We start from the raw sequence: 17000 nt of genomic DNA, 5'->3' as shown, positions 1-17000 counted from the left end.
AACCTGGCTCTGTCGCTATTAGCAACGTGTCTCTGGGCCGCCTGTGTGAGGTTCCTAGACCTCAGTTTCCTGATCCATAAAACCAGGATAGTAACAGTGCCTACCTTCAAAATGCTGCGTTAAGGTTTCAAGTTGTAGAGCACTTAGAATAGTGTTTGACAAATATTAATAAGAAGTGCTTACATAAGTATTTCTCCAGTGACTAAAACAATATTTGTAGACACTCAGCAAATATTTGGTGAATGAACAACTTTGTCATCAGGAAAAGAATTTAAAAATAAAAATTTTCAGAAAGCCAGTAAGTACTTATACAAGCACACTAAAGGTAAAGTATGATGTAACACTTCCTTAGGACAACCTCACATGACTTTACCTCATATCCAGTGTATGACTGGGTCGAATATTCAAAATCGGAATCAGGTCCACCAGGGCAGTATCTGTTAACGTAACAAAAGAATGAAGATGTCAGACATGAAACTTACTTCAACATTCTAGCTTAAGTATCTGCAGTCTCCTTAAAATCCTGATATTAAACAAGCTTCATTTTCAAATCCTAACACAAGAGTCTATCTTTGCAGTATCTGCAAATAATATATTTTCTAACAAGATAAATGTATAAAGCAGGGGTGTCCAAACTGCGGCCCACAATCCATTTTTAATTGGCCCGCAGCAAATTCCAAAAATATATTTAGTTTACTTAAATAAACCAGGTGAGGCAATACGTACTGCACCTCGAGTGAGTGGCCCGGCTGTTTGTGTATTTTATCGCATATGGCCCTTGGTAAAAAACATTGAAAAAAATTTGGACACCCCTGGTATAAAGGAACATTGAGTCATTTTCAGAATATTACAGTCACTATTATTTTAGAGGTTTAGGCTTCTAGGGGTAAATGACAGAACCTAAGTTTTCCTAAGTTTGTATTGATACAGTGCTCTCCTGGTAATCAAGAAAATCTTTCACCCATTTAATCTTCCTACCTGGAATCATGCATATTCTCCCGCTAATTTTTCCAATTATCTCAATTTAATAAGTTTTTGAAGGTTATTTATAACTTTTTATTTTGATACTTTTCTGATCCAAATTCATTTAAATTTCTTGACATTTGGAATTTAGGCAGCTCATATTTCCATTTATCAAGTTAACAGAATGTCTACTGATTTGAGTTCTATAACCTACGTAATTTTTTACTGTATATTACAACAAATGAAAATCTTTCTATGTCTCCTTTTAAAGCACTATCCTATTAACGGTTGCTTGTTTCAAAGAACGTATGAATCTATTAAATCAAAGTTTCAAATATTAGCAGCATGCATTTATCAATGCTCTAGGGGACTTATTAGTTCAATGAAAACACACACACACACACACAACTTACGGAAATCATCATACTTACACACATATGTTTCCTGTAAAACTGATGTGTGGACATCTGTGGGGTTTGCACATCACAGCCACCACAGCAATCTATAAAAGAAACATTAATAAGAAAGCTTTTATGGAATAACTGAAAATTTCAGTTATGGAATAACTGAAAATTCCACAGAGTGATTATTTCTCAGAAGGAAGGAGAGGGAATGCAATCAGAGAGTGGCACAGAAGGGGCTTCAAAGGTATTATGATGATGTATTTAAGCTGAGCAATGGGTACAAGGGTGATCTTTTTTCAACGTTAATAAATCTTTAAAATGTGCATATGCACTGTAATAGTAGTTTGTATTGTATTCTACAATAAAGTACAAAATAAGAAATGTTTAAAGTCACAGTGATTCTTATTCTGATTTTACTAAAATAACCTGGGGGGAAAAATTACGTAAATCTATAAAATTATATCTAAACCTAACCTCTGTAACTCAAACTCCTCATGGACACGCTAGGTCTCAATATTTCAAGCAGAGACTGTTAAACTAGGAGCTGAACTTCAGTGTGTGCAAAATATTCTCAATGGGGTCTGTCAGAGCCTAAGTGGGGTGAAGACAGTATCTGCTTGAGAAAGGAGGGGATGGCATAAATAGAAGATAGGTTACATGAATGAAGGGGCGGTTGGTCAAATAAAAGCACACACTAAGGTGAATGCAAGCCAGGTTTCTTACTGTCAGAGAAGGAAGTTATAAATATGGAAAGGGAGAGAACTAGAATGAACTCTGTGGGTTGGATGGAATTGAAGGTGCCATTAACTCATAGTTTTCAATACATCTAGACTGATACACAAAAAAAGAGATGCAAATGTGTTATGAATACACACACACACACACACACACACACACACACATATATTCACACACATACACATTCCCTAGCTTGGTCCACGGAGAAGGCCGGGGAGCAGCAACACCCTAATAGCAGTGAGCACATCTAGCACTCAGATCTTGGTCCCTAGACAACCACATGGACCACTGATGAAGTCAATCTAATTCAACAGACTTTACTGAGGGTCTACTATATAAGCCAGGTTCTGAACGACACAGAGCAGGTGGGCCCTGAGACGACAAAAATATGAATGCACTGCCTCTGTCCTGTGAAATCACACTACCTCGCAGGGGACGGAGAAATAGGGTATTTTAAAACCACATGCTAACGAGCACGTAGAAAATACTGGGAATGCCCAAAGAAGGCAATTAATTAGCCCTGACCAGGGGAGTCAGGGAAGCCTTCCCAAGGGGCTGACAACCATGCTGAGTGAGAGTTAACTGAGCTGAAACGTAGGGGCCAGGAGAGCAATGTGCAGTAGTTTTCAAACAGTTTTTTAAGCAGTAGAACTCTCCTTTCAAGGAACATTTTACTTAGAACCTCAATTTATCAAAGAGATTACAAGCAACAGCCCTGGGTGAAGTAGAGATGGGACCTGCTCCCATGGCTTCCCTGCTATTCTCCATAGTAGCTCCTAAAAAACTTCTAAGGAATCCTGTAGTTTCATAAAATAGTTTAAGAATACTGATCAAGTAGAAAAAGCAGTGACTTTGGAGTCAGCCAGAGAGGTGTAGGTTTGAATCTTTTCTCTGCCCTTTACGGTTGTATTTTCCTATTTTGTAAAATGAAGATAATACTACCCACCCCTCAAAACTGTTGTGAGGATGAAATTAGAAAATCCACCCGCATAGTGGCCGGTATGTAACAGGTGGGCAATAACTGTTGGTGGGCAGCTACTATAACTGTGATACCACTAAGAATAACAATCATGGTGTTTTAATAACAACAAAAACCCCTCAAATACGAACTCAAAATGGATCACCTAAACGTAATATGCAAAACTATAAAAAGCTTCTAGACGATAATACAGCAGACAATCCAGGTGACATTGGGTTTTGCCATGAGTTTTTAGATACAACACCAAAGCATGATCCATGAAAGAAAAATATTGATAAGCCAGACTATATTAAAATTTGAAAAGTTCTGCTCTAAGAAAATCACTGTTAAGAGAATGAATATTTGCAAAACACCTCTCTGATAAAAGACACGTATCTTAAATATACAAAGAATCCTTAAAATTTCACAATAAAAAGAAACAACCCAATTAGGTGAAGGGCCAAAGATCTGAACAGACACCTCAACAAAGAAGACACACAGCTAGATGGCAAGTAAGTGTACAAAAAGATACTGAACGTCGAATGGCATTCAGGAACTGCAAATGAAAACAAGACACCACTACACACGCCTATTAGAATTACACACTCCTATCAGAACGGCCGAAATCCAGAACACTGACAAGACCAAATGCTGGTGGGCACGTGGAGCAACAGAAACTCTCCTTCATTGGGAGATGCAAAATAGTATAGCCACAGAGGGGAATGCAAAATAGTACAGCCACTTTGTTTCTTACAAAGCTAAACACAGCCTTACCATTTGCTCCAGCAATCATGCTTCTAGATATCTACCCAAATGAAATGAAAACTTATGAGTACAAAAAACCTTCACATAAATGTTTACAGAAGCTTTGTCAATAATTGCCAAAACTTGGAAGCAACCAAGATGTTCTTTAATAGGTGAATAGATAAACAAACTGTGGTACATCCAGACAGTGGAATATTATTCAGTGCTAAAAAGAACTATCAAGCCATTAAAAAGATGTGATTTTTACATGTGTACTGCTAAATGAGAGAAACCAACCTGAAAAGGCTACCTATTGTTTGATTCCAACCACATGACATTCTGGAAAAGGAATAACTATAGAGATAGTAAATAGATCAGTGGTTGTCAGAAGTCTGGAACAGAGGAAAGGATGAATAGGGGAGTTTTAGGCCACTAAAACTATTCCATATGATTCTGTTAAGGTGAATACATTAACACTATGCATCTGGTAAAACCCATGGAATGTACACCACTATGAGTGACCCTAATATAAAAACTAGTCTTCAATTAATAATGCAGCAATATTGGTTCATCTGTAACAAATGTACCAAACCGATGCAAGGTATTAATAATAGAACCACCTGGGGAGGGGGAAATGAAGTCTATGCAAACTGTGTCCTTTCTGCTCAATTTTCCTATAAACCTAAAAATGCTCTATAAAACAATAAAAACAAAGCACCACCTGTGGATAGGAAGAATTAATATTATTAAAATGTCCACAGTACCCAAAGCAATCTATAGATTCAGTGCAATCCCTACCAAAATACCAATGGCATTTTTCACAGAATTAGAATAATCCTAAAATTTATATGGAACCACAAAAGATCACCAATAGCCAAAACAATCTTGAGAAAAAAAGAACAAAGTTCAAGCTATCACACTATCTGATATCATACTACAAGGCTATTGTAATCAAAACAGCATGGTACTGGCGTCAAAACAGACACATAGATCAACTAACAAAATAGAGAGCCCAGAAATAAACCCATGCCTATGTGGTCAATTAATCTATGACCAAGAAGGCAAGAATATACAATGGGGTAAAGTCAGTCTCTTCAATAAATGGCATGGGGAAACTGGACTGGTACATGCAAAAAATGAAACTAGACCCCTTTCTGTTACCATATACAAGAATAAACTCAAAATGGATTAAGGAGTTAAATGTAAGACCTGAAACCATAAAACTTCTAGAAGAAAATCTAAGCAGTAAACTCTGACATTGCTCTCAGTAACATTTTTTTGGATATGTCTCCTCGGGCAAGGGAAACAAAAGAAAAACAAATGGGACTACATCAAACGCAAGTTTCTGCACAGTGAAGGAAACCATCAACAAAACAAAAAGACAACTTAATGGGAGAAGATATTTGCCAATGATACATCTGATACGGGGTTAATATGCAAAACATATCAGGAACTCATACAATTGAACAACAGAAAGACAATCTGATTAAAAAATGGGCAGAGGACCTGAACAGACATTTCTTCAAAGAGGACATACAGATGGCCAATAGGCACATGAAAAGATGCTCAACGTCACTAATCATCAAAGAAATGCAAGTTAAAACCACGAGATATCACTCACACCTGTGAGACTGGCCGTCATCAATAAATCAACAAACAAGTGTTGGCAAGGATGTGAAGACAAGGGGACCCTCATGCACTGTTGGTGGAATTACAAAATGGTGCGGCCATTATGGAAAACAGTACGGAGGTTCCTCAAAAAATTTAAATAGAACGTATGACCCATCAATCCCACTTCTAGGCATTTATTCCAAGAAATCTAAAACACTAATTCCAAAAGATATATGCAGCATTATTGACATTGTTCATTGCAGTGTTATTTACAATAGCCAAGATATGGAAAGAACCTAAGTGTCCATCGATAGAAGAACTGATACAAAAGATGTGGTACTCATATACAATGGAAAACTACTTGGTCATAAAAAAGAATGAAATTGTACCATGTGCGACAACATGGATGGACCTGGAGGACATTATGCTATGTGAAATAAGTCAGAGAAAGAAATACCGTATGACTTCACTTACATATGGAATCTAAAAAGCAAAATAAATGAAGAAAACAGAAACAAACTCAAAGATACAGAGAACAAATTGATGGGTGCCAGGTGGGAGAGAGGTTGGGGGGGCTGGGTGAAAAAGGGGAAGGGACTAAAAAGTACAACATGGCAGTTACCGAATTGTCGCAGGGATGTAACGTACAGCCTGTGGAATATAGTCGATAATATTATAATAACCATGCATGGTGATGTGGGGGGCACTAGACTTATCGGGGGAGCACTCTGTAAGTATATAAATGTCTAGCCACTGTGCTGTGCACCTGAAACTAATATAATATTGAATGTCAACTGTAATTGAAAAATTTTAAAAGTTTTAAATATTGTTCTGGAACAAAAAAAAAAAAACCACCCTAGTAACAGCTGGAATAAAAGCATAGAGGTTAGGATGCATAGCAGATAGGGAATGACAATTAGCTGTGTACTTCTGATATTTTTAATAGATCACTCACTCTGGTGACATTATAGAAGGTGGATTTGGCGCAGGTAAGACAAAGCAGACCTGTTCAGAAATGAACGAAATATCTAAACAAGAAATACTAAATGCCAAAACATTCCTACCAGTGCTGGTAGAAATGGATGATCATTACACCTCTTTTGGAAACTGAGCGGATGGGAGCACTGTGAATTAAAATGGACGAGGAAGATGAATGAGCATGTGTCAAGTTAGTTTTGGTTGTCACACTTGAGGGTCTATAGGCAGTCAAAGGAGAGATGTCTAACAAGCAATTTGACATGGGCCTGAAGCTTGGAGAGAGGCTGGAGCTGGAAGTTAGCATATGGCCCTACTGAAAACATCAATGGATGAGATCACCAAAGCAAGCATGTACGGTACTGAAAACAGTGGGCCCCGGACCACAGAAAACATCAACTTTTAGAGGCATGCAGAACAAGAGCAGCCTTCAAAGAAAGCAAGCATCAGAGCTAGAAGGAGGAGCAGAGAGAATGGTGTCCTAGAACCAGGTGTATTGGTCAGATTGAAAGGTTGCTAAATCTTTGTCTTCCACAGAGGCAAGCTCATTCGTAATACCCAAAACTAAAACTTCAAGACTTCATAAAACATGCTATTTAGGGAGATGGAAGTCAGTGATAAGAAATTACCTAAGAGTTAAAAGTGGTGTCCTGGGGGGAAAAATGGGAGATGAGGGATTTTTTTTTTTTTTTTTCCTTAAAGAACCTTTCACAGCTAGATACAAACAAACCAAAAACCTTAAGTACAAAAGGAAGAGACCAGGATACGTTATGTATAAGTTTTGGGGTTTAATTAGCCACAAATGTAATATGATCCAGGAGATACAGCCACCAGACAACTCAACACAAGCTGCAATTACTGGAAATATAACATCCCCATCCAAATAACAGACTGAATTTCTTAGATCAAGTCAGGAACAGAGAATTCAATTCTGGGTACCATGTTTTAAGAGGATCCAAATCGATGTCTCACACTCATCCTTTTTATCCTAGACTCCCTACCCCAATTCAGGTTCTAACACCACACCGAGGTCAAACCAAGAGTATCCTCACTGCTCTTTTTGTCTCCAAGCTACCCTACATCTTGTATCCAAAGTAATTTTCTGAAAATCTATTTTGTTCACATAAAAGCCCTTTCTCAAAAAGCTTTAGTCGTTTCCTATTGTCCGGTTTCTTTGTGGGATATTAAAGATCTTTTACAAGCTGATTCTTCAACCCCGTGTCCCCAAATGAATGATCAGTTCCTGTCAGTTCGCTGCCCTCACCGTTCCCCACATACACCACACCGCTTCTGTCATCTCTGCCTCTGCGTCTTAGTCCCCTCTCCCACTGCGGTTTGAGCCTCTCTGCTGATACGACCACCGTTTCTATGTCAAGCAAGCTCCACTCTTTCTCCTGTGCCTTCCCTTTTACTGCAGGGACACCAACAGCACTCCTGATTGCGTCCACTGTTTCACAATTACCACACGAGACAGAACACCTTCACACCATTAACGACCTTCTAAAAGCACCTTTTTAAGTATCAATTATTTTGAAAGCCACAAGCTCAACATGGCCAACAACATTTATCATATTGTGATAGTCACGCCTCCAACCTATACTTTTAAAGACACCAAAACATCATTAACTCCTCTAAGCACAATGAATTGTTCCCAATGTATGCCTTCCTAGCATTCTACACACATCTCTGCTCTAGCACATATCATAACACACAGATTTTACTAGTCTGAATCTCTTACCTCCACCTCACTACCTGTGTGTTACACAGAGGCAGGGACTTCTGGCAGAACAGACACACAATCGATATGTCATGAATGGAATCACTCACCCCACTGGCAGTTCTGATGGGTTTTGCCTTTAACTTGGGGACCAAGACCTTCCGATATTGAGGTGGGACTGCAGCAATGATGTCCACCAGGCGAGGCTGTGAGGAAAGGCCGTATTTGGCAGCTGTCTTGGTTTTCACCCTGAAAGTAAAGCATCTACCATTATCAAGATCACAGTATTTCAAGGACAAGTTCCCAAAAGATTACCTACAAATCACATCATCAATTCCTGTCATTCCCCTATCCTTTCACCATGACAACAGTGGCTTTAACATCTGTGACTACCGTGTTTCCCGGAAAATAAGACCTAGCCGGACAAGCAGCTCTAATGCGTCTTTTGGAGCAAAAATTAATACAAGACCCGGTCTTTTTTTTTGGGGAAACACGGTAAGTACTTGATATATCAGAAGATATAAGGCATAGTTGTTACATGCTCTATGTTGGCATGTTTGCAGATAGGCATGCACAAAAATACATGTGTGTATATTTTAATAAATGTATCACACAACAATGAATGAAATGCTTCCAGAGTTTAAGAGAGGAACCCAATGTACGCTGGGGAGATATTCATCGAAAATGGGCACAGAAAAAAAGAGTAGGCTTAAAACATGCACTGAAAACAGAGATGACACTGCAAGCAGACAGCCTGGCTTATGCGAAGATGCAAAAACAAAAATACACATATTTTAAGAAAGATGGGTAGAAAGCAGAAGATTTTCAACGTAAAGGTACAGAAGTTTAAAAAGTTTGAAGAGTGAATTAAAGCCAGACCAAGAGGTCTTACATTATGGGCTGAAGAATCTGTTTTTAATTCCATTAAGCACTGGGGATATGCTGAAGTTCCTTCACAGGGAAATGATGTAAGATGAAACAAAGGGAAATTAATCCAGCAAGAGATTAAAAGAGACCAAAAGCATAAACTATTGCAATAGTCTAGCTTTAAGTTTAAACAGGGATGGAACAGGGAGTTGGTAGTAGAAATGAAAGTGAAGAGTCACAATGAAGACAGTGGGTAAACTTTAGACCCTAATTGGACGTAAGGAAAAAGATTCAAAGAGTACACTCGTTTCAAGCCTGGGTGAAGGTTAACACAACTAAGCAAAGAGGACATCTGAGTAGGAGATAGTTTTAAGAAAGATGCTGGCTTTAGCTTTAGATGTCTAAATTAAAGAGAATGACAAAAACACATAGGAAGTAGAAATGTTCACTAGAAATAAAAGATATAATTGGGGGTACAGCCAACAAAGACGGAAAAAAAACTTCTAGACCTGGTGGAAAAAAATCATTAAAATATCTTCATAGTCAAAAAAGGATAGTTATTCATTCCTTTAGCAAGTGTTTATTAAATAAGCACAATGTTCCAAGGAAGGGGTAAAACATTCCAGTATCTCAAACGGAGAATATGGTCTTTAAAAAGGTCACGCATGTGGTGATTAGATCACTGACAACCTGGGGCTGGGGAGAGAACCCTTTCATTAGAGCAGCTCTCTACAGTGAAAAACACAGATGCAGAGATGCAAGACCACTCTCATTTGAGGATGTAGCCAAGTCAAAGCTGATCATGATTGTAGAGAGGAAGTAGATGAACATGCCAAGGAGTTTCTAAAGTAGGGGAGGGTTGGATTAAATCAAGGGGCCCAAAGGGAGGGTTCTCCTGGAAGACTTACTGCTTCCTCTGAGACACAGGGAAAAGGAGGATGTGAAGTGAAGTAGTACAGAAGCTAAGAACATGGGCTCTGGAGACATATAGCCTAATTCCTAGTCCCAACTCTGCTGATCACTAGTTACTTACTCTTAGACAAATTATTTAACCTTTGTCTCAAATAAGGGTGACATAAATACCTATACTTCACACAGTTTTTGGAAGGATCAACTAAGCTAATACATACAATGCACTACTAACAGTGACTGGAATACAGTAAGCGCCCAATAAATGTTAGAAGCTATTAGTATTATTAGGTTATGAGACAATTTTGCCATAAATGAGTGACAGGAAGGGCAGAAAGCAAAATTCGCAAGTGAAAAATAAAACATGAGATGGAAAATGTGTAGTATTTGATAATTTCGTAAAAGAGCTACCACCTAAGAACGAGAATGCCTTCTTTTTTTACAGATCCACTTACTTATTAAGATCAATGTCCTTCCCCTGCTCGTGAGCTTCAATCAGTTGTTTAATAACATCTCCTATGGTCAGCATCATTAGTTCAGCAGGGCTGAGATCTCCTGGAAAGATAATAGTTAGCAATGTAAAACATCATATTATTCAGGAAAGATTTTTTTAATTTGTTAGTTTTCCTTCCCAAATCATTCCAACCGTGCCAAAGGAACAGCTCAAGTTCACAAGACCAAACCTCTATTGTTTACAATTTCATCATTTTTTGTATCTTTAATTTAAAACAAACCTGGCTTCACCTAGTGTATATGGGAAGAACGCACTTTAGAAGCACAGACACCACGAGAATGAGAAGAACATGAGGAGAAAGATTCTAATTGGAAAGGAACAAAGCAGTTAAAATAGCTTCCCTTTATTTCCAGATTTATAACTATTTTTTGATGCATTATTTCATCTGATTCTCAGAACAGAATGAAGGTAGATAGAACAGAAATAACTGCCTGTTCCATAAAAATGCTACCAAGGGATGGAGTTGAAACTCAAACTCAGGTATTTGCAGAAGTATGTTACAAAGCAATGTAATTCGTTTCCCCGAAAATAAGACCTAACTGGAAAATAAGCCCCAGCATGATTTTTCAGAATGACATCTCCTGAACATAAGCCCTAATGCGTCTTTTGGAGCACAACTTAATATAAGACCCGGTCTTATTTTCGGGGAAACATGGGACCACTTTGTAACAGAAAAGATGTGAGTTCTATACTTGTCCAAGGATCTTAATGCATCTCTAAGATATAGTCTGTCCACCATTGCGACCTTATGATGACTGAGGCTCCTCTTCCCATCTAAAAGGCAACCACAGAAGCTGACATGTTCTTACATGACCCCAGCCCTGCAATTACAGTTGAGTCGTTCAAGGATGGGCACCTATCCAAGCCAGGCCAATCTGAGCTCTTTTCCTCAAGGCAGAACACACCAATCTCTCTCCAGTGATAAAAGCAGTGAGATTTCATATTGAGAGCTGCTACCAAGGATGCTTCTTGTCCATAGGGAAAGCTGGTGTGCAAAGATAATGAAGTCACCAGGGAGAAGCATAGATGAGAAAGTCTAGCAGTTATAGCGCTCTTTCATTTTTCTCATTCAAAACCTCACAACAACACTGTAAGGTAGGAATTATTATCCCATTTTATAGATGTGAAAAATTAAGGCACGCTATGATGCCATGGTAAATGGCATAGTTAAAACTCAAATCTATGTCTTTTCTGCACATCGTCCATTGCTTTTTTTTGTACTGTACCAAGCTACCTCTAATTTAATGAGGCAAGGCCAACACATACAAAACAATTTGGGGGGGGTGGCGGGGAAGACCATCTATAATCAAAGGCTAAATGCTTTCCCAAACCATGTAACTCATCACTTCAGAGTTCTACAAAGGTACCTGAAGGGCCACGTAACAGAGGTAGGGTTGGTGGTGGTGGAGGTAAAAGGGGAAAGGGGAGAGGGTGAAAAGGACGGTCTCTGTCTCCATTTCAACCAAAGCAGTTCAGCTTTCACCTGTTTAATATTGAGGTTCTACATAAGAATTTATTTGGAGGTAAAGACGGGATTCAAGTGATTAAAAATAAAGATTTGAAACCCTCCTGGATGGCCCTCGAGTGTATCAAGAATTGACTAGAGACGTAAGTAGTAAGAAAAGGCTTCATGGAGAAAAAGGCACAGGGATCTTTAATGAAAGGGCAGGATTTGGAGAAGCACAACACAGGGTAATCCAGGAGGAACAATGTTAGGTATAGAAATTATCTTTGTGTGAAGGAGCATTGTCAAAACCAGAATACAGGCCTTTTGACAGGGTTTGGTAAAGAACAGAATAATGGATACATTGGCTACTAGGCAAATGCATTTAAATGGAATGCAATAGACGGCGGAGAACTATGTATTTTCAAGTTTGGGAGTAAAAACATGAAAGTAGTGTTGAAAGAAAATAAGTATACAAAAGAAAACGAAGATACAAAAATGATTCAGTAGGTGAAAATAATACATAAAGTGTGGATACTAAGTAAAACACTCTTGAAAGGCAACATTGTGGGTGAAAACCACCCACAAAATTTAAAGTAAAAAACTTGGATAAGCTCCTTCCCTAGCTCTCAACCCGTAGTGGCTGTGAGATCATGGGAAGATCAATGACTTCTAAGCCCCAATTCTTTGCCTGCAAAATTAGAACAATGTGTACACATCTCACAAGACCACTGTAAGGACCAACTGAAATGATGTCTATGAAAGCCAAAGTACTATTCAAATATTAGTTATTACTGTGGGTTAGGAGGATGGTGGCCAGGAAGATGAGGAATAAGCTATTTCAAGAGGTGATTTCTGAGACCTAACAGGGTTTGGCGATACATAGATCAAGTCAAAAATGTGTCTGGCTGGAAAGACTAAGCAGCTAAGGGGAGAAGGTGGCAATTAATTTGGGGCACACAACAACTGAAGGTAATTTAGGCACTTGGAGCTGTTGCTCAAAAAAAAATTGCAGTTGGATGTTCATTCAAGATGCAGTAACTAAAAACAGATTAAAAAAAACTTTAAAAAATGTTTTTGAGTTCAGAGACAACCTAATCAAGCAGTTCCACGTCCTAAGAATAATTTAGGGCTGGAAAAGTTACTTAACTCTTTGAATCTCAGCTTCTTCATCTGTAAAATGGAGAGGATATCAACTTCAGAATTATTAGCAAAAGCTCAATAAAAGATAACTCTTATTATCATAAACATCATTATTATTAGACTTGGCCGCTCAAAGGAGTGTACAAGCACTAAAACCTGAGAAAATACTTGAAATTTGACTGCATCCTGTTGAAAAACTAAAGATGGCATTGCTCCGTGCTAATCCAGGAGGCAATACCAATGAGCCTAACTGTCCTATAGAATCCAAGAATAACTCGGAGTTTTTCTTTTTTTTAAACTTACGACTTAAAAAAAAAAAAAAAAAGTCAATCAAAAAAGAAAAAAAAAAACCCTACGTGAAAAGTAGGTTTTCTACCAAAACAAATCTTAGCAAATTATGGAGAACGCGTTAAATCCACCGACCACATTAACTACTTGGAGGGCGTCCCTTAGAATAGAGCTTTGCTTGCCATTGATGCAAAAGACACCCCGTGATTGCCCAAAAAGAAGGGAGTAAGGACAGGTGGGTTCGAACCGCACACGAGGGCAGATGAAACAGCAGGGGGCTGGAGCCGACAGACTCCAAACGGCGGAGCTTCTGGATCAGGCAGCGATTCCCGCGGGCAAGACTGGGGGCCGCGTCTGACCGCTCAGGTGTGCGCCCCATCCCTACCACCCCAACCCTCGTCCACTCCTTCCTTTCCGCACCTTTCCGCTTCTGCTTCATTTCTCCTCCGTCGTCGCAGCGGCCACCACACTTAACATGGACACCACATCGGACCTCGGGGAAAGTTGACAGCCACAAAGCAACCCCGGCCTGGTGTAAAAGGACGGTCAATAGATCGTAAAGCTGCTCCCAGAAGGCGGTGCGCGCGAAGGCCCGCCCCCGCCGCCCCCGCCCAGCGGCGCCGGGGCGGAGCCTCAGGAGGCGGGGAAACGCTGCAGCCACGCGCCTGGGCTGTAGAAAGCTGGAGTTAGGCAGTACGGCGACAGGATAAAGCTTACAGACAGAGGCTGCGCCTGAAAGCCTGAAGGAGAGTGGATGTGGGTGGTCTGTAAATATACTAGGCTGGGAGGGAACACGAGTGGGAGATCGCATGAAAAGGAGCCTGCTAGTGTGACGGAAATTCAATTCAGAGCCTGGAAGAGACCATGCAGGAATCAAGTAACAATTTGAGGCGCGGGCTTTGACGCCAGTTGGTCACCTTGGTCTCCGATGAAAGGCACATGTCATCGATAACCATCATGAAAGCTATGGAGGTTTCTCCGGGAAAATGCACCAAGTTTTGTAGAGTTGAAAGGCAGGACTTGAGATGCCATGTTCCTGAAACGCAGCCTAACCCTCTTTGTTCCGGAGGTGACTCCAAGTCTTTGACCCACCACAACCCTGAAACTGCCCTGGCCAAGTCTGTGACTCCGCATCAGGCCAAATGCAGTATTTACCTGTCCTTATTGTCATCCTAGTACCAATTGACATAGCTTCCTTGAAAAGTTTTTCATGATAGGACTTAGCACACTCTCGGGTTTTTTTTCCTATTTTTTTCTCAGTCTCTTTGGTGGACTCCTTCTCTACCTCACCTCACACTATTGGTGTACTACCATCTGAGTGTCTAATATGCATCTCAAACTTAACATGTCCAAACCTATTTTTTTCCTACTCTTGCTTATGAGGACTTACAAGAACTGTAATGTCATAATTTGTGGCCCAGCATTTGGATTTTTGCAGTTTGAACTCTGAGGCTGCTTAGGAGCATGTCTCTACTCCTTGGACTTGGAAACTGCCTGCAGAACAAACAGTCTCTGTGCTGTTTGATTTCTGTTGATAAGTAACCCAAAAGCTTTTGTTCTACAAGCCTGAGCTAGAATTAGGACACTGACAAATGTCTAATCCTACGTTACCCACTATTCTTGTGTCACAGCCCCACTTGCTCACCAATGAGTCAGCCAACGGTTGAAAAGTCCAGTTGCCCCCAAATCAGAAAATAATGTAAGTTTGTGGTGGTGTTTCCCCTAGCAACCGATCTCTGTGATCATCAGCTACTTCAACTTTTGCCTTTAAAAACCTAGTCCTATCCTCTCCATTTTGGAACATGTCTTTGGTTCATACCGAGGGATATATCCCTGATTTGCAAATCATGTGTGAATAAAATTCTTAATCTCATCTGGGATTATCTGAAGTGTTAAAGAGAAAACTACAGGCCCAAAATGGCATCATTTTTGTTATAATCTATGATACCAAACGTAGAATTAATAGCTGGCCTAACTGCTCTTTCAACTTTTCCTAGAAATATCATCTTAATCAACCAGTCTGGAATTTTCTAGTCAAGCACCAGTAAGGTAATCTATCACATGGGCCCTCTCCAACCCCTACAGAAAAAAAAAGGCAATCCGTGTAATAAAAACCTTGCCTTTCCTTCCCTTCAGAAAACGAGGTCATGCTCTAAAAATAATATTTCCCTTTTGTTAATAGCTCCCTTGCTCCACTCTTCTTCCTATAAAAAAACCTTCTCTTTTGTACACCCCCTTGGAGAGCCCTTCTAGTTGCTAGATGGGATGCTGCCAGATTCATGAATCACTTAATAAAACCAATTAGATCAAATTTACTCAGTTGAATTTTTTTAACAGAAGACGTCATCATCCACCTCATCACTCTTTGACCTCACACAAGAGAAAGAGCAAGGTGGTAAATTTTAAATAGGGGTTAAGATAGGCCTTAATGAGAATGTGATATATGAGTTAATACTTGCTCTGCAGGTATCTAAGGGTATTTCAGGTAGAGGGAACATTTAGCACAAACGTCCTCAGCTAGCATAGGGATAACAAGAGGGATTTCATTTTAAAACTAGACTCCATCTTCTCCATAAGGTCAGGAATGCAAAGGGAAAAAGCCTGAGACATTGATTAACTATCTGCTGCTCACTTCTGAATGTACATAGCTAAGGGAAAAAACACAATGTAATCAGTAGACCTTGCAAAAATAACCAGCATGTTCTGTTCTCATGAAGTCAAGCACTGTAAAAAAAAAAAAAAAAGAAAGAAAGAAAAAAAAAGAAAGAAAGAGAAAGAAATCAGAGATTGTAAAACTCTCGTGTAAGTTTATTTTAACAGAACTTGAAAGAAAACCTTGTGTCATGCGGGGTCTCTGGTCCTGCTCCCCGCATAAGAATGCAAGATATGGTGAGGCCAAAAAGGAACACCAACGGAGCCATGGATAGGGGGTTCATACCACTACAGTCTCACTGGCGACTGGGTTGGAGATACAGGAAAAAGGCTCCACACGATCCGCAATCTGCCATTTGCTTCTTTGCCAACCAACCAACCCACCCCCACAGCGTAGCCACAGCAGTTATATTAGTGGCTAATGTCTAACCGGTAACAGCTGATGGCCACCCAGCCACAGCGGATGGCCGTCTGATTACAGCTGATGGCCATCTAATAACCGAGCCAGCACCTTTCCACGTGAGGCCGAGAGCTTGGAAACTGCTCTCTGGGACTCTGTCCCCACACCTTGTCATGGGACAAAATTGAGCAGACACCTGCTGACCATAAGATAAAGACATTGTTTGCTGACCACAGAGACAACCATCATGGGACAGTCCACCAGCTTCCCCTGTCTGGTCTCCTATCCTTCCCGGAATAACCTGTAAAAAACCCTCACACAATCATATCCAGGAACCATCCAGCTCCTTCCTTCTTGCTGGTTCCCTGGTGCACTAACTATCTCTCAATAAAGCTTTGCTTGCCGAACTTCTTATCGGGTACCATGCTCATTTCTATGACATTGGACCCAAGAACGTGGCCTCAGTTGGCTCCAACAACAGTCCTATGGTAAGAGGATGCCTGGTGTATTCAATGAAAGTACGGAGGCCAGTGTCAGGGGAAGTGGTCGAAGAAAGGGTGCAGTAGGGAATATATAAAATGGAGTCATTTTAAACAAGCGGCTAAAATTATTGAAAGTTGAGGCATGAGGAAAGACTTCATTTTTGTTCTCACTAGCCTGGGGTCTTAACGTT

The 17000-nt window shown here is 39.9% G+C and overlaps 1 protein-coding gene across 1 annotated transcript in view; it reads right to left on the bottom strand.

Annotated features, from left to right (window-relative positions):
• The window catches only part of ELP3 (elongator acetyltransferase complex subunit 3), a 78339-nt gene extending 64508 nt beyond the window's left edge, over positions 1–13831 (bottom strand). Inside the window, 5 exon segments of the mRNA XM_033134628.1 lie at positions 374–437; positions 1395–1465; positions 8221–8359; positions 10342–10441; positions 13696–13831. Coding sequence (XP_032990519.1) covers positions 374–437; positions 1395–1465; positions 8221–8359; positions 10342–10441; positions 13696–13714 — 393 coding nt within the window. The 5' untranslated portion in view covers positions 13715–13831.
• Between the last annotated feature and the right edge of the window lie 3169 nt (positions 13832–17000).

Source organism: Rhinolophus ferrumequinum, chromosome 18 (genome assembly GCF_004115265.2).
Source record: "Rhinolophus ferrumequinum isolate MPI-CBG mRhiFer1 chromosome 18, mRhiFer1_v1.p, whole genome shotgun sequence".
Classification (NCBI taxonomy): Eukaryota; Metazoa; Chordata; class Mammalia; order Chiroptera; family Rhinolophidae; genus Rhinolophus; species Rhinolophus ferrumequinum.
This window is presented reverse-complemented; position numbering and strand designations above follow the sequence as displayed.